Source organism: Pristiophorus japonicus, chromosome 2 (genome assembly GCF_044704955.1).
Source record: "Pristiophorus japonicus isolate sPriJap1 chromosome 2, sPriJap1.hap1, whole genome shotgun sequence".
Lineage (NCBI taxonomy): Eukaryota > Metazoa > Chordata > Chondrichthyes > Pristiophoridae > Pristiophorus > Pristiophorus japonicus.
The window spans coordinates 146541486-146564665 of record NC_091978.1 but is presented as its reverse complement, the minus strand read 5'-3'; the positions used below and the strand labels follow the sequence as shown (position 1 = coordinate 146564665).

At 47.3% G+C, this 23180-nt stretch overlaps 1 protein-coding gene across 2 annotated transcripts in view; it reads right to left on the bottom strand.

Moving 5' to 3' along the window:
• Positions 1-23180, bottom strand: part of LOC139232499 (zeta-sarcoglycan) — an 817822-nt gene that overhangs the window by 154036 nt on the left and 640606 nt on the right. Inside the window, exon 4 of one of the 2 annotated variants that reach the window (XM_070862812.1) lies at positions 19522-19644. The exons of the other annotated variant lie outside the window; for it this stretch is intronic. Coding sequence (XP_070718913.1) covers positions 19522-19644 — 123 coding nt within the window. The remainder of the gene's footprint in view (positions 1-19521; positions 19645-23180) is intronic. 2 annotated transcript variants of the gene reach the window in all.

The window sequence follows — 23180 nt, the reverse complement described above, 5'->3', positions numbered from 1 at the left end:
CAACCGTCTTTACGGTGCTGGACATCTCGAATGGGTTCTGGTCCATCCCGCTGCGGCGGGAGGACCAGTACAAATTCGCCTTTACATTCAAAGGACAGCAGTATACCTGGAACTGTCTTCCCCAGGGCTTCCACAACAGTCCGAGCATCTTTCATCAGTGTATGGCCAACTGCCTGAAAGAGTTCAGTAGATCCAGACAGCTAGTCCAGTATGTGGACGACCTGCTGCTATTCTCTGATTCGGAGGAAGAGCACGGTCCCCTGCGGGCAGAGTTGTTGGGACTGCTGCACGAGGATTTTAAAGTAAACCCGAAGAAGGCACAGATCGGCCAGACAGAGGTAAAATTCCTGGGGCTGACTGTGCAGGCAGGGGAGAGAGCCATTGACGAGGTTAAGAGGAGGGCAGTTCAGGAGTTACTGGCTCCGACTACAGTTACATGGGTGAGGTCGTTCCTGGGTCTGACCAGTGACTGCAGGGACTTCATTGAGGATTACGCAGCCATTGCAGCCCCCTACTCCGGCTCCTGCGCAAAGGCGTGGAGTGGGAGTGGGATGAGGACTGTGATGCAGCGTTTACCCGCCTCAAGGGAGACCTGCAGAAAGCTCCGGCCATGGGAGCGGTAGATGAGGGCAAGGAATTTTCCTGGAGGTAGCAGCCTGCGGGGATAGCTTTAGTGCTGTGCTGATGCAACAGCGGCATGGCCAGCTGAGACCAGTGGTCTACTCGTCCAGGGTCCTCACTGAGATTGAGAGGGGTTATTCAAACTGTGAAAGGCATCTGCTGGCCACCCACTGGGCTGTGAAGCGGTCGCAGGTGTTTACAGGCGTGTCCCCAATCACTCTCCTCACTCATCACACCCCCACTCAGATGCTGCTGGATGGGAGAATTAAGGATGGGACAGTGAGCAGCGCACGCATTGCTCGCTGGACCCTCCTGCTCTCAAAGATGGATTTGAGAGTGAAAGGGATGTGTGAGCCCCGACTGGCAGCCAACATGCTGTACCCGGGAAAGCCCACCGTTACTCCGTTGAGGGGGTCTGGGATGTGGACATAGGGCTCTGGGCGGGGATCCATCCCCACGGCTGGGAGATCTATGTTGACGGATCCAGCATGGTGGTGGCAGGGGAAAGGCTCACAGGGTGCGTGCGGGATTTATGATCCCCAGGCAGGCATTGCCAGGGCCATAAAGCTCCCAAACACCATGAGCGCCCAGCATGCTGAACTGTCAGCAGTCATGTATGTAGTCACCCACCCCGACGAATTCCCACGGCCCTATACTATCTTTTCAGATAGTATGTTCACCTGCAATGCCTGCATGGAGTACCTAGTCATCTGGTCCCGTCGCGGGTATACATCTGCAGACGGTAAGCCCCTGGCCATAAAACCCCTACTGCAGCACATCATGCAGGCAGTAGGGACCGGGGCAGACATTTGCAGTCACAAAGTAAAGGCCCATAACAAACATGATCCCAGGGCTGCAGGGAACCAAAAGGCAGATCAACTGGCCAAAGAGGGAGCCCGAACGGGAACCAAGTGGAACCCGCTCGAGGCAGGCCCCATAGCAGCTATCCGGGGTGGACAGGGGACACAAGGGAGTGCAGGAATGGCTTTGGCCCCAGACCTCCAGCAGGTACAGGCACGAGATCCCATCCTCAAGTCCGTCATGGACAAGCTGACTGCGGGAGAAAAGGTCGAAGGACCGTACGGAGGCACAGGGAGAAGATGTTAGGGAGAAGATGTTGTTTAAAGGAGAGCAGTGGATAGTGCCCCAGCAGCACCAGAGGGAGTTCCTTCAGCTGGCCCACACAGGCCCTGGAGCTGGACACCCCAGACCGGAGGTCACCTGGCAACGGGTGGAACAGGTCGGGTGGTGACCCCAGCTCCGGGAAGACACTCGTGAATTTTGCACAAACTGTCTTGTCTGTGCAACCAATAATCCAGACCCCAGAAAAGAAAGGTGTCTCTAGGACACGCAAGGAGGGTAGAGGGACCATGGCAATCGATACAAATCGATTACCTAGGGCCCCTACCTGTGGCTAAGGGAGGGTACCGGTACTGTCTGGTTTTGGTGGACACTTTCACAAAGTGGGTTGAAGCCTTCCCTTGCCGAACAGCCACAGCAGCGGGGACCGCCAGGATATTGGTTAGGGAGGTGGTCTCCAGGTGGGGACTTCCACAGTACATGGAGTCTGACCGGGGGAGCCACTTCACGGGACAGGTCATGCAGGCAACCCTTAAGGTGCTGGGGATTGAGGGGAAGTGGCACGTCGCCTACAACCCCCAGTCCTCGGGGCTAGTGGAGCGTATGAATAGGACCTTGAAAGAAAAACTCAGGAAGGAGACTGGGGATTCCCCGCAGAGGTGGGTGGAGAGGTTGCTGCTGGTTTTGATGGGGATCCGGGCCAGCCAGTCGAAAAGCACGGGGTATTCCCCATACGAGCTCATGACTGGAAGAGCCATGCAAACCCCCACCCATGTACTTGCCCCGGTCCTGACAGAAGCTCAGGTAATCGAGATGAATAGGGACTGCTTTACCAAGAGTCTGTTGGAGCACCTCAAGCAGATTCACTGGCAGGCGGCCACTAACATGGGGAAGCAGCATCAGACCAACCGATTGCTGCTGGAACCGAGCAAACAGCACGAGTGGCAGGTGGGGAACCAGGTCATGATCCGCAACTTTGCCAGGGTGGGAGTCTTTGAGCCACTATACATGGGGCCTTACAGCATTGTCGACAAGGCAAGCCCCACAGTATACGCGGTCAAGATGCCCCGCCGGGTTAAATGGTTTCATATTAACCAATCGAAACTGTTTAACCCCAACAAGGCAAACCCTCGTGGGAAAGGACAGCCCGGAGGGATAATCCCGACAGGAAGCCCAGGCCTCCAGCCCACCACTGCAGCCTCACCGATCCCACCACAAGGAGCAGTGAGTTGCTTCACAGGTACAAACTACCCACAGATCTGGGATCCACAGGAAGGGGGATTCCCACCTTACATATGGGACGAGGACTCACCTCCACCCGTTAGGAGATCCGCTCGGACTCTGCAACCAAGGGTGCCACCGTCCCTATCAGCCTGTTTTACTTTCCCAAGAGATACTAGGGGAAAAGGGCCGCGCAGGGCAGGCAGCCAGTCACTGGACGTGATCCCGCAGCCAAGGTCTCCTGACGGGGAAGGGGTTGTACTGGAGGAAGGGGCCGCCAACAGTGAGGAGCCTGTCGGGGCTAGCCTAGCCTTCGGTGCAGACAGCCCAGAGCCTGCAGGAGAGAGGGTGGCGGCGGGTCCCAGCAGTGAGTGGTCCCTGGAAGAACAGAGGAAACGCTGTGAGAGTATCAGCTGCGAGTGGTTTGGGTGGAACCCTTGTACAACCCAAAGACTCCAGAGGATACGGGAGTCCCCGGCAGTGAGGAGCCTGCCGGGGGAATTTTCTTTGCTCCCGAGGGCAGTGAGCCATCCCTGGAGGGGGTGAGGGGCTGTACCAGCCCAGTAAGCACCACCCGAAGCTTGGGGGACACCTTGGCAGGGGAGACAGAGGGGCCGCGGAGGTCGGTCCGGCCCAAGAGGCCAAAGGAGAGGTGGTCTCCCCCCTACATTCCCCCGCATAAAAGGAAAACCAAGGAGCATCCCAGGGATTAGCACAGCCACCCGGGAAGGGTGGCAAGCAGGTTAAAAAGGAGAGCAGTAGGTGTGTGCAGCTATATATAAAGTTTTCTCTAGCGTAGTGGGGCTCAGGTGTTATATAAGGAGTATAACAGTGAGGCTTTTGAGCCAATAGGATAGGGAGCCTGGACTTCTTTTTTTCTCTCACTTCCTCTTTTGTGTAAGGTTGTTTGTTTTTTTAAGGGTTTGTTGCGGTTTGCGGTTCGACCAATTAGTTGAAATGCCTTGACTTCCACAGCAAAAATAAGCACACACAGTTTAAACCCATGCAGGGGTACTGTGAGGTGCAGACAGAGGGGAAAATGGGGGAGGGACGAGCCAGGGGGCTCTGGGTCTTTAAACCAAATGAGATTTTGTCTTTCAGAAGAGGAACCGTAGATGAGGAAAATCCGGCTCATGTGCACCTACATCAGAATGTGCATCGGCTGCCGGGGAGAGACTGAAGAAGCCATTATTTTTGGGTGCTCAGGGGAGCAGGCACAGACCATCACCCACAGGGGAAGGTGGCCAGGGTGGGTGGGGTCCAATTCCACTAGATACTCCAGCCGCCCCAGGGTCACATATGGGGAAGCATCAGTCTCCTGCCCCAGCATTGAGGTGACCGCATCCCGGGTTAGGGTAGTGGTTGGGAAGAGGGTTCGCCTGACTTGTAAGGGGCACATCCCGGTGGGAAGGTGGTGGTGGCTCAGGAAGCTGAGCAAGGACATGGGAAATCCAACAGCAGATTGGGAGAGACTGGACAACAGCACCTACCGGACCATCACGGGCACCCAGGGGGGGAGTGAGTGTGTGTTGGGATAAATGGTGGGAGGCGGAGTTAGGATTGTATGTGTGAAGGTGGGGATCAGAGAAGATATGCCCGGCAGGCATCTCCATAGCGTTCTCCTGACAGTGACGGGATGAAGGGGAGGGGATGGGATGGGACCGGAGCATGGTCGCATGCATAGTAAGCCACCGCAGCTCCATCCACGCCGCTAAGTTAAGCACACACCCCAGACAGCCCCTGCCCACAGCCCCGACCGAACCAACTGACATGGACAGATGCCCTACCACCACCCAGGGACCAGAGAACGGTTTGGTTTTGGTTCCCACGGGCAAGCTGCTATACCAGGGGGTCCACTATGCCGGTGCTTCCGTCATCCTAAACCTTACCGAGGTGCACCTACCTGAGTGGTGCCCAAAAGAGACAGAACGCCTCTACCAGGCTCTCCTTCGAGAAATGTTCAGGACATTCTACGAGCTCGATTTTGGCTATTTGAATAAGACTTTGCTGTACTGTCTGCAACCCAGAGACAACATTAAACCGAAAAGACATAGAAGAGGGATCTGGAATGATGTTTTTACCGGTTTCAACACCGGGGCATCAATGATTAATAGCATGGACAATTTCGGATACCACATTCCATTTTTTTTTTACCAGAGCACCTGACAGATCTGTTCAAAGCAGTACAAAATCCCAGAAACACTACTTCACCCGACAACAACAAAGAACCAGTGTAATACTATGATGTGTGATATTATGTGCTATTATGATGTTGGTGAAGGGCATTGGTTGAGATTTTACATTTTCAGTATTGTATTGATTCCAAATGTATGAATACCATTGGTGTATTTTAATGTTTATCGTGGGTTTAGGTAAGATTTGGGGAAGATTGGCTCTGTGAGAGGGAAAAGGTTTTGCTCCACATTCTGAAAACACCCTGACACAGAGTATTTTAATGGGGGAGTGTAAGGTTCGAAAATCTACGGCCGCATTTGAAACACCGTAAGGACAAGAAAACTAACATGGGATTGTTCCATACACTAAATGAACATTTTTGGCCAAGTAAAAGCAGGCTGGGAAAACATGTGGGCGGATACAGACATTGTGGAGTCTGGCTCACAAGCGAGACCGAGGCACTGGCCAATGGGGGAAAAGTGCATTCTGGCAGGCCAATCAGGGGTCGAGTCGGGCCTGAAGTGGGGAAATCTTCAACCAATAAGGACTCCCCGGCCCAGTTTGAAAATGACTTTCCCCCCCCACCCCCCAAATCAAACTACGAATGTGGGCCATTATCTACCTAATTAATATGGACAATAGCTCTGAATCAAAACTATGAATCACTGGCGGAATGGCCCACTGACTCCCAGGACTATAACAAAGGACCCACAGACGTTCAGGCACCTATGTGCACTGAAACAATACCCTGGTCCTCACACCTGCGTGTACCTGTGAGATCTTCTGATTAAATATTCAAAGCTATCTCCCCGGCCAAACTTACACAATGGGCCACCCACTGGGTTTGAGCGCGAAAAGACCAGAACTGAATTGAATACAAATATAGGACACAGAACCACCAGAAAGACAGTGGTGGATAAAAGATTTGTGCAGAAAAGCAGTTGTGGAGAAAAGGAGCTGAGAGAGTTTTGCAAACTTTGATTTTGGTCTAGACTAAAAACCCACGAGCCAATCTCCTGGTTGGTAAGTGGCAGCAGGTGCTGCTGTTAGCCCTGAACACACTGGACAGGGTGAGAATAGCCGAAGCATCAGACTGGGGCACGCAGAGCTGTGCAGACCTGGACACCTGGTTCAATAACCTGGATTCACAGCTGTAGTCTGATGATAACCGAGAGGCAGATAGAAGAAACCGACGCAACATCGAAGAGGAAAACCGAACAACATAAAACCCACCCCAGAGAGACCCCGAGCTGAAATAAGTGCGACAGAACCCCGGAGTTGATAGGATTGTGAGTACAGCCCTAACCCCCTCACAGATTCAATTTAGGATAGGGATTGGTAGGAAGGGTGGGAGTGGGAGGTGTGGGTGTGTGTGAGTGGGATGTTTTAACCTCTTGTTTTCCCCTTCCCTGTTGCGAGATTTTTCGGGTTGTTGAATGAGATTCTTCCATTACTGCCATTTTATGACCTCTTCCTATGCCCTCTATCTTTGTGTTTGCTATTCTAAATAAACAACATTAGCCATTTTGTACTCTTACCCACTGTGTCTGGTGCCTCGTTACTCACCCACCCTCATAAATCGCACGTACAGAGCCCAAGGGGAGTGTGGATTCGAACCCACACCCCAAGCTTCCCTTACACTCCCTGCCGTGCATAATGTGCAGGAGGCGTTCCACTGCCAGCATTGACCACATTATCTCTACAAGCACAACCTCCACAATGAGGCCGCTGTGTTGTACAGATTGAGGACTTGAGCCCACTAGCACTCAATGCTGCTCTGAAAAGGGCAACTGACAAACTTGTAAGAAGTCCGAAAAATTCTCGTCCCAAAAAATGGAGATGCACGCAACATGCCTTTAAAGTCCACTGGCGGTCTTGAGCCGGCACCGTGCACCGACCCAAAAAACTGTCAGGAGCAGCGACAGACGGCTGGAAGACTTTTTGACCTGAATTTTCCTTCCGGGGCAGAGACGCTGTGGTGCGCGCTCTGATGATGTCGTTAAGGATGCATCTGCAGGAGTGGAGCAGAAGTGGAGGGAGCGGGGCGGATCCTCAGACCACAGCAAAAGCCCTGAGGGCAATTCCACGAATATCAGCCAGTCTGTCTCAAGTCGGCGGCCATTCCACTTTCAGTCGGCCAGAGGCTTTATCGGAAGGCCAAACTTCAGCCCCAGAGAGTCTACTCTGATTAAGAATGGATCGATTGAGAAAAATCTACTTAATGATCAGCTTACTCCACTACACCCTCTCCCCATTTGTTTAGTCTGACTAAATCTTCTTATTAGAACAAAGCTTTTCTATACTGGTCCCCACCTTAAACTCCACACTCCATTCCCCAGTAAAGAGGATGATTTGTTTCCAAGTCTCTCCTGGTGCCACTCTACACGAAGTTGCGAGGAAATACTAAGGAGTAACCTGGGATCATTGAATGACCTCTTTTATCTTTAAGTTTACCTGCGCTGCTCTACGTTCTTCAGAGCACTTACCTCAAAAGCAAGCAGCTTGAGAGGTCTTTATTTCCATGAACATAGCTTTGGTCTGTTCGCAGTAGTGGAAATATTTGTGATCAGAGGAAGCGTTTTGCTGGAAAGAACCTTTTGTGAGAAAATAAAAGACTAAGAAGGCAAAATTGGGTTACGCCCCATTTGGGGGCAGTCACCAAGTTGGGCAGGACTTCCTACGCGCGGAATTCGGGCTACCACCCGTCACAGGAGGTGGAACGCAATGTCGTGTGCTTCAGGTCCTGTTGGTGCGATGTCCAGGGCACTACACGGGCAGTTCGGCAGCAGTACGCGGCTTTTCTGCATAGCGCTGACACATTTAAGTGCCTCTCCCCTTCCATTACAGGCAAGGGCCGCTGTGAACTCTGCAGGGCCTTTGATGGCCTCCACTGGGCCAGCAGGGCTGCATGGTGCCATGGCTGCATGGAGTGCCGGGCTGCATGGTCGTGGCGTGGACCACGAGCCAGCGATGGAGCATGGGCCGACCAGTGAGTCGGCTGAAGAAAAAAAGGTAGCATGCACCTCCCCTTTAACTTCCGCCCCGAAAGCAGAGGTCAGCCCGGTTCATGACCTGTGAGGCTGACACAGGCATCATCCATGGGTAGCCTCATGGGGCACTCGGCAATTTCCGTTGAAGGGCGGAAAGGGGGCGCCAGAGATGCGGTGACCTGTAGCGCTACTAGCCGGGTGCGGCGCTACATTGTTCGCGCCTCCGCTAACTCCCATGCAATTTCACGGGAGCCGGTAGCACCCCCTCCCCCCCCGGGCAAAAACAGTTTGGCACCCCGTTAGCGCCCCCGGAGGTATTACTTGACAGGAAACAGGAGGAGATGTAATAAATGAAAATTGACCTGCAGGTGGGAGACCAAGAAAAATAAATGAAATTAAAGATATACAACTGGAATTTCCGCAAAGATTTTCCGATCTCCCACTGTAACTTCGGTGAAAGATCAGCAGAAATACCATTTGTGCCATTTCCCCGAGGTTTCCGCCTATCTTCCATTGGGAGATCAGGGAGACCCGCAGAATTTCTACCCCTTAATGTACTGCCAACTCTACAGATATTTCCGTATTGCACTAAATGAGTTGGGTCTGATGATTGCAACGATAAAATATCTTCTGGAGATAAGAACATTTGGAGCTAAATTTCCTTGACAGAACAGAGGAGAGGCCACATTCCCACCTTCCAGCTAATCCCAATGAATATTATTTCTGCTTCCAAAACAGACTGAGGGAATTAACGATCCCAATTCTACCAACAGCATAGTAAGCACCTCTGATTGCTCTCTGCCTCTAACACCATCATGTCCCACAAGCCTGTAATGATAATCAGAGGGACACAGCAAGTGAATACTCTTCTCTCATCCTGGACAATATAGGGTGATATGCAAACAGGTACTTACTATTAATGTTGGAATCAATCATTAATGATGAAATAGCAGTGCATTTGGAAAGCAGTGACAGGACTGGTCCAAGTCAACATGGATTTATGAAAGGGAAATCATGCTTGACAAACCTGGAATTTTTTGAGGATTTAACTAGCAGAGTGGACAAGGGAGAACCAGTGAATGTGGTGTATTTGACTTTCCAAAGGCTTTTGACAAGGTCCCGCACAAGAGATTGGTGTGCAAAATCAAAGCACATGGTATTGGGGGTAATACACTGATGTGGATAGAGAACCGGTTGGCAGACAGGAAGCAGAGAGTCGGGATAAACGGGTCCTTTTCAGAATGGCAGACAGTGACTAGTGGAGTGCTGCAGGGCTCAGTGCTGGGACCCCAGTTCTTTACAATGTACATTAACGATTTAGATGAAAGAATTGAGTGTAACATCTCCAAGTTTGCAGATGACACTAAGCTGGGAGGCAGTGTGAGCTGTGAGGAGGACGCTAACAGGCTGCAGGGTGACTTGGACAGGTTAGGTGAGTGGGCAAATGCATGGCAGATACAGTATAATGTGGATAAATGTGACGTTATACATTTTGGTGGCAAAAACACGAAGGCAGAATATTATCTGAATGGCGGCAAATTAGGAAAAGGGGAGGTGCAACGAGACCTGGGTGTCATGGTTCATCAGTTATTGAAAGTTGGCATGCAGGTACAGCAGGCAGTGAAAAAGGCAAATGGTATGTTGGCCTTCATCGCTAGGGGATTTGAGTCTCGAAGCAGTGAGGTCTTACTGCAGTTGTACAGGGCGTTGGTGAAGCCTCAGCTGGAATATTGTGTTCAGTTTTGGTCTCCTAATCTGAGGAAGGACCTTCTTGCTATTGAGGGAGTGCAGCGAAGGTTCACCAGACTGATTCCAGGGATGGCTGGGCTGTCATATGAGGAGAGACTGGATCAACTAGGCCTTTATTCACTGGAGTTTTGAAGGATGAGAGGGGATCTCATAGAAACGTATAAGATTCTGATTGGACTGGACAGGTTAGATGCAGGAAGAATGTTCCCGATGTTGGGGAAGTCCAGAACCAGGGGACATAGTCTTAGGATAAGGGGTAGGCCATTTAGGACTGAGATGAGGAGAAACTTCTTCACTCAGAGTTGTTAACCTGTGGAATTCCCTGCCGCAGAGAGTTGTTGATGCCAGTTCATTGGATACATTCAAGAGGGAGTTAGATATGGCCCTTACGGCTAAGGAGATCAGGAGGTATGGAGAGAAAGCAGGAAAGAGGTACTGAGGGAATGATCAGCCATGATCTTATTGAATGGTTGTGCAGGCTCAAAGGGCCGAATGGCTTACTCCTGCATCTATTTTCTATGTTTCTATGTTTCTATGTTAAGTAGATTTCGTTCTAATAAATTCCTCAAACATTTGATGAACCTCATAGCTTGATGTAGCCTCATGTGGTCTAGTGGTTGGTGAATTGGGTTCGTCAACCAAGAGTTTCCAGGTTCAAATATACTCCATTACCAAAATTTCCTTACAAATAATTCACTTCAGTAAGGTGTTCATCATGAATGTGTCAAACTGCCAAATGGGAAGTGAAGAGGAGTCCTGTCAAATAATTAGCCTCCATCTGTAAGGATTGCATACACCTGGCCCCAGATCTGTCAAAGAGAGATAGGTGCTCTCCCTTTGATTTGCTTTTGATTAAAATCTCACTGCAAGAAACTGACTTTTTTGACAGCTGATCATTCTTTTTGTTTGTAATGCAAAGATTACAACTCTTTTAAATATGACGATTTGTAAATTAATCCATAAGATTACAGGTCAGCCTACTGCTAGCCTGAATTAGCCATCATTGTCCTGATGGACAGGGAGCTGCAACACCATTCCTTCAATCTCTACTGTGGGGATTCCACATAGAATGATAATCATCACAGCACAGATGTAGGCCATTCAGCACACTGCGCCTGAGCCAGAATTAACTTTTTAACTGGAGCTACTCTAATCCTATTTCTCTGCTTTTTCCTCGTATCTTCATATATTCTCCCATTTTAAGTATTTATCCAATTCCCTATTAAATGATGCTACTATATCTGCCTCAATAGACATTTGTGGTAAAACATTCCAGTGCTGGAAATCCACATGGAGTGCATCCCAGCATAAATGGCCCTCTGACCGTATAAAGTTCACAGTGACAAGATCAGTTCCTTTGATTAGTACATGAATAACTGGTGCCGATGCCATCAAGAATCACCGGGATGATTATGCCGGAAAGACTGGTGAATGTTGTCATTTCCAGGATGGGTGTTGTGGTGTGCCATTTCCTCCCTCCCCCAACCCTACCCACCAGAAGGATAAAATGGTGCCGTCTCAGTCCCTTTTGTAAGCGGGCTGAAATAGAAAAAAGAATCTGCCTCCTCTCTGGGGCCCAGGATAAGATCCAGGCTTTGCTTTTGACACTGCACATTCCTATGCGGCTGGCTTGCTAAAGGATGGACTGAAGCTCTGACCCTTCCAAGGCATGAGGAATCCATTCTGGCGTAGCTAGGTACCAAGCTAATTTCTGGGCCTTACCACTTGGTGATAGATGTTGTGGAGCTGGGAGGGGCTGCTGAAGAATGTTTGACTGTGGCTGTTATGTCTTGAATAAAGAGTCAGACTAGATACTGCAAGCTCAAAGTAAGTGTGTCCGTAGTCCTTTATTACAGATCTCAGAATGCCTCTCCAGCCTGTGAGGCCTCCTTAGGTACAGATACTCCCAAGGGATTGTGGGATCCCTTGAGACTCCAGGGGATAAACCCTCTGGTGGTTAGACATGGTAATTACAGGTTTACATACATAACAACATTCCCTCCCAAAGTCAATAGTGTAACTATTTACAATGTGAGTCAATCTGGGACCTTCCTTTCTCTGGTTGATCGTCTTGGTGCAAATGCTGGTGTTGATGAGTCGTTTGTTGGGCCCTCGCTGGGCTGCTGTGCAGCTGGCCTTGCTGGACTGCTGCAGGTGATGGGTTCTGCTTCATGGTCAACCGCTGGGTCGGTTGCCACTTGTGTGTGTGTTGGAGGGTGGAAAAAGGTAGAGTCTATTGTGGGTTGTTCTGGATAGTCCGTAAATCTGAGTTTGGTTTGGTTTCTGCAGGTGAGTCCATTTGAGAGTTTGACCACAAACACCCTACTCCCCTCTTTGGCCAAAACAGTGCCAGCAATGAACTTAGGACCTTGTCCATAGTTCAACACAAATACAGGATCATTTACTTCAATTTCTCATGCCACATTTGCGTGATCATGATATGTATTCCGTTGAAGCCGCCTGCTCTCTACCTGTTCATGTAGATCAGGGTGAACGAACGAGAGCCTTGTCTTAAGTACCCTTTTCATGAGCAGTTCAGCGGGAGGGACACCGGTAAGCGAGTGGGGTCTTCTGCGGTAACTAAGCAGGATTCGGGATAAGCGAGTCTGCAGTGAGCCTTCAGTTATCCTTTTCAAGCTCTGCTTGATTGTTTGAACTTCTCGTTCTGCCTGACAGTTGGACACTGGCTTAAACGGGGCAGATGTGACATGTTTGGCCCCATTGCTGGTCATGAATTCCTTGAATTCGGCACTGGTAAAGCACAGCCCATTGCACTTACAAGGACATCAGGCAGGCCGTGCGTGGCAAACATGGCCCGTAAGCTTTCAATGGTGGTAGCGGATGTGCTTGCCGACATTATCACACATTCAATCCACTTTGGAGTACGCATCTACAACCACTGAAAACATCTTTCCCAAGAATGGGCCAACATAGTCGACATGAACCTAGACCACGGTTTGGAGGGCCAAGACCATAAATTTAGTGGCGGCTCCTTGGGTGCATTGCTTAACTGGGAACATGTATTAAATTTGTGCACACAGGACTCTAAGTCTGCATCGATACCGGGCCACCACATGTGGGATCTGGCTATCGCTTTTATCATTACAATGCCTGGGTGGATACTGTGGAGATCACTAATGAAAGTGTCCCTGCCCTTTTTCGGCACAACTACCCGATTACCCCATAGGAGGCAGTCTGCCTGTATAGACATTTCATCTTTGCGCCGCTGGTACGGCTTTATTTCTTCCTGCATGTCTAACGGGACACTCGACCAACTCCCGTGAAGCACAGAGTTTTTTATTAAGGACAGTAAGGGATCCTGGGTTGTCCAGGTTCTAATCTGTCGGGCAGTAACAGGTGATTGCTCATTCTCGAATGCTTCCATAACTAGATCTGCAGGCTGTGCCATCTCCACCCCAGTGGTGGGCAATGGTAGCCTACTGAGAGCATCGGCACAGTTTTCTGTGCCTGGCCTGTGGCGGATGGCATAGTTGTATGCGGACAACGTGAGTGCCCATCTCTGGATGCGGGCCAATGCATTCGTATTTATCCCCTTTTTTTCAGAAGAGGGATATAAGCGGCTTATGGTCGGTTTCTAATTCAAATTTGAGCCCGAATAGATATTGATGCATTTTCTTTACCCCGTAAACACACACTAATGCTTCTTTTTCGATCATACTGTAGGCCTTCTCAGCCTTAGACAGACTTCTGGATGCATAAGCAACCGGTTGCAATTTCCAAAATTCATTAGCTTGTTGCAATACACACCCGTATGACAACACATCACATGCTAGTACCAAACATTTTCATGGATCGTACAACACACGCAATTTGTTTGAACATAACAGCTTCCTAGATTTCTCAAAGGCATTTTTTTTGGCTTTTACCCCATACCCATTCATCTCCTTTATGCAGTAAAGAGTGTAGGGGTTCTAACAATGTGCTAAGACCTGGTAAAAAGTACCAAAGTAGTTCAGGAGTCCTAGAAATGACCGCAGCTCCGTCACATTCTGTGGTCTTGGTGCGTTTTTGATTGCCTCCGTCTTTGATTCGGTGGGCCTGATGCCGTCCGTCGTGATTCTTCTTCCCAGGAACTCCACTTCAGGTGCCAGGAAAATGCACTTCGAGCATTTTAGCCTGAGCCCCACACGATTAAGCCAACGAAGAACTTCCCCCAGGTTCTGCAGGTGCTCGACAGTGTCCCGACCTGTAACCAAGATGTCGTCGTGGAAGGCCACGGTGTGTGGGACCGACTGCAGCAAGCTTTCCATGTTCTTCTGGAATATCGCCGCGGCCGATCAAATCCCAAATGGGCATCTGTTGTAAATGAAAAGACCTTTGTGCATGTTGATGCAGGTGAGGGCTTTCGGTGATTCCTCCAGCTCCTGCGTCATGTAGGCCGAGATCAAGTCCAACTTCGTGAACGTTTTCCCTCCTGCAAGCGTTGCTAGTAGGTCGTCTTCCTTCAGTAGCGGGTATTGATTCTGCAGTGAGAAACGATTGATAATTACTTTGTAATCACCACAAATTCTGACAGTGCCATCTCCCTTGAGGACTGGAACAATCAGACTGGCCCACTCACTGAATTCGATCGGCGAAATGATGCCCTCTCGTTGCAGCCTGTCCAGCTCGATCCCCACCTTCTCTCTCATCATGTAAGGTACCGCTCTCGCCTTGTTCTGGATGGGCCACGCCCCCGGAATCAAATGGATCTGCACTTTTGCTCCTTAAAACTTCCTGATGCCTGATTTGAACAGCACGGGGAACTTGCTTAGGACCTGGGCACATGAGGTGTCGTTGACGGACGAAAGTGCTCGGAGGTCGTCCCAATTCCAGCATATCTTTCCCAGCCAGCTCCTGCCGAACAGAGTGGGGCCATTGCCTGGTACCACCCAGAGTGGTAAATCGTGCACCGCTCCATTGTAGGAGACCTTTACGGTAGCACTGCCAATTACAGGAATCAGTTCCTTTGTGTATGTTCTAAGTTTGGTACGAATGGGAGTCAGGATTGGCCTTGAAGCCTTGTTGCACCACAACTTATCGAAAGTCTTTTTACACATTATGGACTGGCTTGCGCCCATGTCCAGCTCCATGGATACTGGGAGTCCATTTAATTCAACCTTCAGCATTATTGTTGTGGTAAATGTGTGCACCTCATACCTCTGCCTCCTCAGTCTGAGGCTCTGGTTCATCATGATCCACGGTGGATCTGTCCTCTTCTGCAACATGGTTTGCAGGATTAGCAGGGTTTGCAGCTCGCCTGCACAAATGCTGGAAGTGTCCCATTGCTCCACAGCCCTTGCAAACGTGTTCTTTGAAGCAGCATAAATGGAATTGATGATCACCCCCGCAGCGCCAACAAGGTATTAATTGCCTGGTATTCACCACCCTTGATGGCGGACTCTGAGTCATCTGTGGATGTGCAGCTACAGGCGTGTAAGTCCTGCCCTGTACATTTCGATTCAAAAACAACGTTACTTTGTTCACAGCACTAGTTTGCTGGTAAATTTGTTTGGTATTGTCACTGGTTGAGATAAACACCTGGGCTATCGCTATGGCTTCACTCAAGGTTGGGGTCTCAACAGTCAATGCCACGTACAAAGAAATCCCTGAGCATATGCTCCAAGTGTCCCTCAAATTTGCAATGTCCTGCAAGGCGCCTTAGCTTGGCGACGTAGCTTGCCACTTCCTAGCCTTCAGACCTCTTGTATGTATAGAACCGATACCTCGCCATCAGAACGTTTTCCTTTGGGTTTAGATGCTCCCGGACCAATGTGCACAACTCATCGTACAACTTCTCTGTGGGTTTTGCTGGAGCGAGCAGGTTTTTCATGAGGCCATACGTTGGTGCCACGCAAACGGTGAGGAGGATCGCCCTTCGTTTGGCAGCGTTCCCTTCTCCTTCGTTGGCCACGAAGTATTGGTCGAGTCACTGCACGAAGGTTTCCCAATCATCTCCCTCCAAATATTTCTCCAGGATGCCCACAGTTCTCTGCATTGTTGCGTTGGGGTTCATCATCTGTATCTTGTCGTCAGTTGTTATATCTTGAATAAAGAGTCAGACTAGATACTGCAAGCTCAAAGTAAGTGTGACTGTAGTCCTTTTATTACAGATCTCAGAGTGCCTCTCCAGCCTGTGAGGCCTCCTTATATACAGGTGCTCCCAAGGGATTGTGGGATCCCTTGGGACTCTAGGGAATAAGCCCTCTGGTGGTTAGACATGGTAATTACAGCTTTACATACATAACAGTGGCACGTTAGAAGCCAGATTGGAGGGTCTCCAATAGAGGCCTAGAAACTGGATTGCACCTGAATCAGTGCAGCCTAGGCTGCATGCACCTAATGAGGCCATCAGTGGGACCACGGCAAATTGGTCTGCCAGCCTCATTTGCTTAATACTGGGTGAGTTGTGGGCACCACGTGAGAGGCAGTTCACTGGACCCAGTGGGAGCGGTGGGTGAGGCGGGCGGAAGGCAGGCTGTCCTTTTACACCTGATTCAGGCACGAGCCCTGGACAACTATGGTGGAGTCTTCACCAATATGGTTCACAGTCAGCTGCCGGTGCAAGATGAGCGTGTGCACGCCGTCCTTTATATGTGACCCTTAAGTGCCCATCTTCCCTCTGTATAACATGCACAGTGTCATCCAATTTTTAGGCAAGGAAGTTTGGGAGACGCGTAAGTGTAATGGAAAGACTTCATTATCTGAATGGTGACAGATTAGGAAAAGGGGAGGTGCAACGAGACCTGGGTGTCATGGTACATCAGTCATTGAAGGTTGGCATGCAGGTACAGCAGGCGGTTAAGAAAGCAAATGGCATGTTGGCCTTCATAGCGAGGGGATTTGAGTACAGGGGCAGGGAGGTGTTGCTACAGTTGTACCGGGCCTTGGTGAGGCCACACCTGGAGTATTGTGTACAGTTTTGGTCTCCTAACTTGAGGAAGGACATTCTTGCTATTGAGGGAGTGCAGCGAAGATTCACCAGACTGATTCCCGGGATGGTGGGACTGACCTATCAAGAAAGACTGGATCAACTGGGCTTGTATTCACTGGAGTTCAGAAGAATGAGAGGGGACCTCATAGAAACGTTTAAAATTCTGACGGTTTTAGACAGGTTAGATGCAGGAAGAATGTTCCCAATGTTGGGGAAGTCCAGAACCAGAGGTCACAGTCTAAGGATAAGGGATAAGCCATTTAGGACCGATATGAGGAGAAACTTCTTCACCCAGAGAGTGGTGAACCTGTGGAATTCTCTACCACAGAAAGTAGTTGAGGCCAATTCACTAAATATATTCAAAAGGGAGTTAGATGAAGTCCTTGCTACTCGGGGGATCAAGGGGTATGGCGAGAAAGCAGGAAGGGGGTACTGAAGTTGCATATTCAGCCATGAACTCATTGAATGGCGGTGCAGGCTAGAAGGGCTGAATGGCCTGCTCCTGCACCTATTTTCTATGTTTCTATATGTTTCTATAACTATGATTTATCAACGGTTATCAATAACTGCCATAACTTTTCATTTTGCTTAATTAATATTTACAAATATATCTTTGAATAGCTCCCCATTTGTATGTTGATTGTGGCAACTTATCTTTTGGCGTCATACTGCAAAGCATCTGCAAATTCTGAGAGAAATTTCTTTGGACAGCATGAGTGTAACCTATACCATTATGTAATCAGCTAAGCATCTATAGGCAGTCCCTCAGAATCGAGGAAGACTTGCTTCCACTCTTAAAATGAGTCCTTAGGTGCCTGAACAGTCCAATACGAGAGCCACAGTCCCTGTCACAGGTGGGACAGATAGTCGTTGAGAGTAAGGGAGGGTGGGACAGGTTTGCCGCACGCTCTTTCCGCTGCCTGCGCTTGAGTTCTGCATGCTCTCGCCAATGAGACTCGAGGTGCTCAGCGCCCTCCAAGATGCACTTCCTCCACTTAGGGCGATCTTTGGCCAGGGGCTCCCAGGTGACGGTGGGGATGTTGCACTTTATCAGGGAGGCTTTGAGGGTGTCCTTGTAACATTTCCTCTGCCCACCTTTGGCTCGTTTGCCGTGAAGGAGTTCCGAGTAGAGCGCTTGCTTTGGGAATCTCGTGACTGGCATGCGGACAATGTGGCCTGCCCAGCGGAGCTGCTCAAGTGTGGTCAGTACTTCAATGCTGGGGATGTTGGCCTGGTCGAGGACGCTGATGTTGGTGCATCTGTCCTCCGAGGGGATTTGTAGGATCTTGCGGAGACATCGTTGGTGGTATTTCTCCAACGACTTGAGGTGTCTACTCTACATGGTCCATATTTCTGAGCCATACAGGAGGGCGGGTAGCAGCCAAGCATATGCATACCCTGTAATGCTGTTTACAACAGCTACAGGCAAAAGTCATGGCACAGAAAGTGGACATTTTAAAATCAAGGATTTGTGAATGGAATACTATCGCTTATCAAAATGTTGCATTTATATATCAAAAACATTTTCAGACATGCTAAAAAATACGTAGCACAGCTTTAGAATATGATTCATATTTTACAAAGGTGTAAACAATAGCCTGTGTTAACGCATATCAGAGAACATGAAATGTGCATACTCACTTGAGAATAAAAGTTAGCCCTTGGTATTTGAGAAGACACTGAGAAGACATCAGGTGGCACTTAGTGCAGATGTACAAAGTGGATTTTGGGTGTAGCAAGTGAGGTTATAATGATGCTGTACTGAATGAGATATGAAGAGCTCTGCAAAATGACCTGTGGTGCTGCACAATTACAGCATCAGATCATTGTTCAAAGAAGGCTTTGATAAATCTATGACCTAAAAGTGCCTCTGCTTCAACACAAAAGAGTGTAAATGGCACAAAAACAGTGCAACACAAAATGAGGCTGGGTTTCATAATTCAACCATATATTTTTTATTACATAATGGGAATGATTTCTTCTGTTCACTATTTTTAGCAAGACAATAAACAGTTCTTTATACTCAGTTTTACAATTGCAATACAAATGACAAACAGAGGAAGCCCTCTCTCAATAAGTAGATTATGATTTAATATAGGATGCCAGAAGAGAAATTCAACCAAAAGGTTCTGAAAATGCCATAATCTTAATTCTAGCTTTTTGTCATTGTGTAACATTTATACTGAACTATTTAGCTCAAGAAATGTGTTTTTTTCCCCCTGACCATTATACAGCATCAACTCTGAGTATGAACAAAGCAGTGTGCCACAAAAGCAGATCAGATAAACGTCGCTGCATAACTTAATACCATATTTTGGTAGCAGATTATTAGCTGTATGCCACTTGAAGAAATCTTTTCTGTACATAATATAACAATAATGATACAAAGTCAATATAAAATTGACTCTGATGTTTATTCTCAGAACATCTTATTACAGTTAAATCATGTGGCTCACTGTCTCAACATGAAAGTAGAGTGAAAGTTATTTCAGAATAATTTCAATTAGAACGTAGATGATACATGATCCCTGCCAGGATCTGTCCTTCACCACATGTTGTTTACTTCTGCTTCAGTCTTGCACATCCCTCTTATTAATTTTAGTCTTATTGATCATTTTACTATTTTTGGCTTAACATTAATGCCTGAATATCACACAGCATAACTGAACATTACAGTTGTTTAATGTCTAATGTGCTGAAAGATAAATAGATGAATTACAAAAAAAGGTTTTATATTTTAATGAGTGTTACCTGTTACCCGCAGTTTGTCAACACCAATAGCGATTTCATTTTCATCTGCAGCAAACAGTACCTTCTTGCCATCCTGTGCTTTTACTTCGAATCTTCTGCACTGGGCCTCCACAGCATTAGAACCTAGAATTAGATAAGAAACAGAAAACACATTTTATGCCAAAATGTTTCATTGGCCTGATAATAACAAAATAAAGTAAAATCACCTTTAAATGTTCCTTTGAAACAGGTGCTTTTTTGTATTTAGGAAAATAACAAAAACCCAAGATTGAGGTTATATCTTCTGAACCTCTTTGTTGACTTATTATCACATTTATTAGATGCATTTATTATGTTTCATATCATAACCATGGTCTCGATTTAAATGTAATGATGAATTTCACTAGAAATTCTCTCAAACAGCTTTAATATTATGTTACTGGAAGACAACACAATATACTGTCAGCTAAATAAGCATAAGAATTCATCATATTTCCTCTGTTGGCTCAGACCCAAAAGCTTCCTGAAACTCCTGCTTTGTGTCTAAATCAGTATTAAAATTACAAAAGCTCCAGGACTACCATGAAGAGATTTTTATTTTTAAAGGAGGGCTCTTTTAAAATAAATAGTAATCCTTGTACTACTCAGATAACTCACTATTAATGGACACTATTAACTGCATTTGCATGCCACATTTCTCTCAGTCTCGCTTGCAAATAGGTCATAGTTCCTTCTTTTCCCATCTCAGATATTGAAATTCAAGTCAGTGTAACAGTTTGCATCAACAGTTCCAAAAGTAAATCTGGTTTATCCAGTTACTGTTTCAAATTTCCAGGAATTATGTGTGATATGTAAACATTATAATCAGGAGCAGCCCAGTAGCACAGTTATCGGTGCAGTAGCACATTGTACCTCAATGATTCAAGAACAAAAATAACTTGTATTTATATAGCACCGTTAATGTAGTAAAACGTCCCAAAGCACTTCACAGGAATGTTATAAGACAAAACAAATAAATTTCACACCGAGCCACATAAGAAGAAATTATGGCAGATGCTTGGTCAAAGAGGTAGGTTTTAAGGAGCGTCTTAAATAAGGAAAGAGAGGTAGCGAGGTGGAGAAGTTTGGGGAGGGAGTTCCAGAGCTTAGGGCCCAGGCAGCTGAAGGCATGGCCACCAATGGTTGAACTGTTATGATCAGGGATGCTCTGGAGACCAGAATTTGAAGAGCACAGATATCCCGGAGGGTTGTGAGGCTGAAAGAGATTACAGAGATAGGGAGGGGTGAGGGCATGGAGCGAGTTGTAAAAAAGGAAGAGAATGTTTAAATCGAGGCGTTGCTTACCCGGGAGCCAATGTAGGGCAGTGTTTTCGGATGATGTCACCAAGGGGCAGCATATAGATGAGAACTAGCAGTGTGCCAAGGATAGATCTTTGGGGGACACCAGAGGTAACGCTGTTAAGGTGCTATATAAATGCAAATCTTTATTTTTCTTACTCTAGTTGAAATTGATAGATGTAGATGAAAAATGTTCTGGTGTCTTGGCCAGAGTTGAGATGAAAGACGCTTGTTAGATTACTTGAACATGTAAACAGTTAAGAAAACGACATAAGTTGTATGATTTCACATGGTTGCTTCATTATTATTGTAATATATGTAGCTCCACCCAGTGGACTACTGTGGCATTGCAGCCATTGCTGTTTATAACAATAAAGAGGGAACAAGTCATGTGACTGGCATCCTGAAGTTATCAGCCATCTTAAAGCTTGTGTGTTGTGAGGTCGTACCAAAAACATAACATTGACGACGAGGATGGGATAATTGGATAATTTAGCTGAAATTTTTGTTGGTGGATGATTCAGCGAACTGACAAGAGAGACTTTGAGAGCTTCTCTGTTTTGGTTAACAGCTAAAAATCCAAGGTAAATTACAAGCACATTTGGCTGAACTGCCAGAGTCCAGATGGCCGCGCCTATGGGAATAATAGTGCGCTTGGGGGAGGTTCAATATGACCGTGAAAGTTTTGGTGTGTATGTGGAATGGCTAGAAATGTTTTTCACCGCAAATAGTATCATCTAAGTCACCGATGATGAAAACCATAACCGGGTGGTGTTGGAAAGACAACGGGCCATTTTCTTAATTGGAGCAGGGCCCGAGGTGTGTGAAACCCTGAAAAATGTGCTTGTGCCTGTCAAGCCAAAGGACACATCAGTTAAGCAGTTTCTCAGCACTACAGTCCTGAGCCCCTGGAAATTGCTGAAAGTTATTGTTTCAAAATACGAGATCATTTAACCGACAAAGTATCAGTGAGTACATTGTATCATTAAAAAAGCTATCTATTCACTGTAATTTCGGAAACTTTCAGGACCAAGCATTGCGAGACCGCTTTGTTTGTGGGATGAAAAATGATACGATCAGAAGAAAGTTATTGACAACTCCTAACTTGGCTTTTGAATTAGCTTGTCAGACAGCTCTGTCAATGGACATGGCCGACCAATATTCGCGAGAATTTTGTACCATTTCCAGTAGTCAGACAAGTAAGGTGAATCACCTGTAGTTTAAAAGTAAAAGGCAGTTGGGCCCCAAGGTCTCAGCAACTGGCAATGGTAACAGAGTATTGAAGTTATGCTATCGGTGCCTGGGACAACACATTGCTCAAAGTTGTCCATATGTGAAGGCAGAGTGTTTCTTCTGCAGGAAAACTGGGCATCTTGTGAAGACATGCTGACTGAAGAGTAAATCAACTTTCAATGCTATAGGTAGAAATCCTCACAGACTACATAGCATGGAAGAAAAACTACAGGACAAGGAGATTTTAGAGCTACACATTATCAGGAGCATCAGGGTATCTAACAGCAATTCGAAAAGTATCATCATCCACGCAGATGGCACAGGAACCAAGAAACCCATGGAAATCGATACTGGTGCATCCATGAGTGTAGTACTGGAATCGCTATACCTCGACAAATTGCATGATTTCCCATTGGAGAAATCCAAGATAGAGCTACGAGCCACTCGGGAGAGAACATTGCTGTGGTAGATCGTATCACCGTACTGGTGAAATACAAGGATCAATTTCAGAGCTTGCCTTTCTTAGTAGTGGCAGGAGACAAGCCTGCCTTACTAGGAAGAAATTGGTTGGAATCACTGAAGCTGGATTGGGGTGAGATTTTTCATTTTGAAAAGAGATTTGCATCAAAGGATGATGTCATCAAGAAATATCTGAAGATGTTCTCCGAAACAGGCAGTTCGATCCAAGGCTTCAAGGCGAGTGTCAGGGTACAGAAGGATGCTAGACCAGTTTACTGCAAGCCACGTCCAGTACCATATGCACTCAAGGAGAAATTTGAGCAAGAATTCAAAAGACTAGAGACTGAGAACATTATCTCCTAAGATAGATCTATGTAATTGGGCTATGCCCATTGTTGTTGTACCTAAGTCCGATGGTAAGATAAGGTTGTGTGGTGATTATAAAGTAACCGTAATCCAGCTTCTAGGGGGTAATCTCCCCAATACATTGCCAAATGTAGAAGATTTATTCACAGCACTGACGGTAGTCAGATCTTACGAATGCCGACTTACAGCTTGAACTAGATGAGGAGTCCAAGTCCTGCTTGACTATAAATACTCATCTAGGCTGATATCAATTTAATAGGCTGCCATTTGGAGTGTCTTCCATC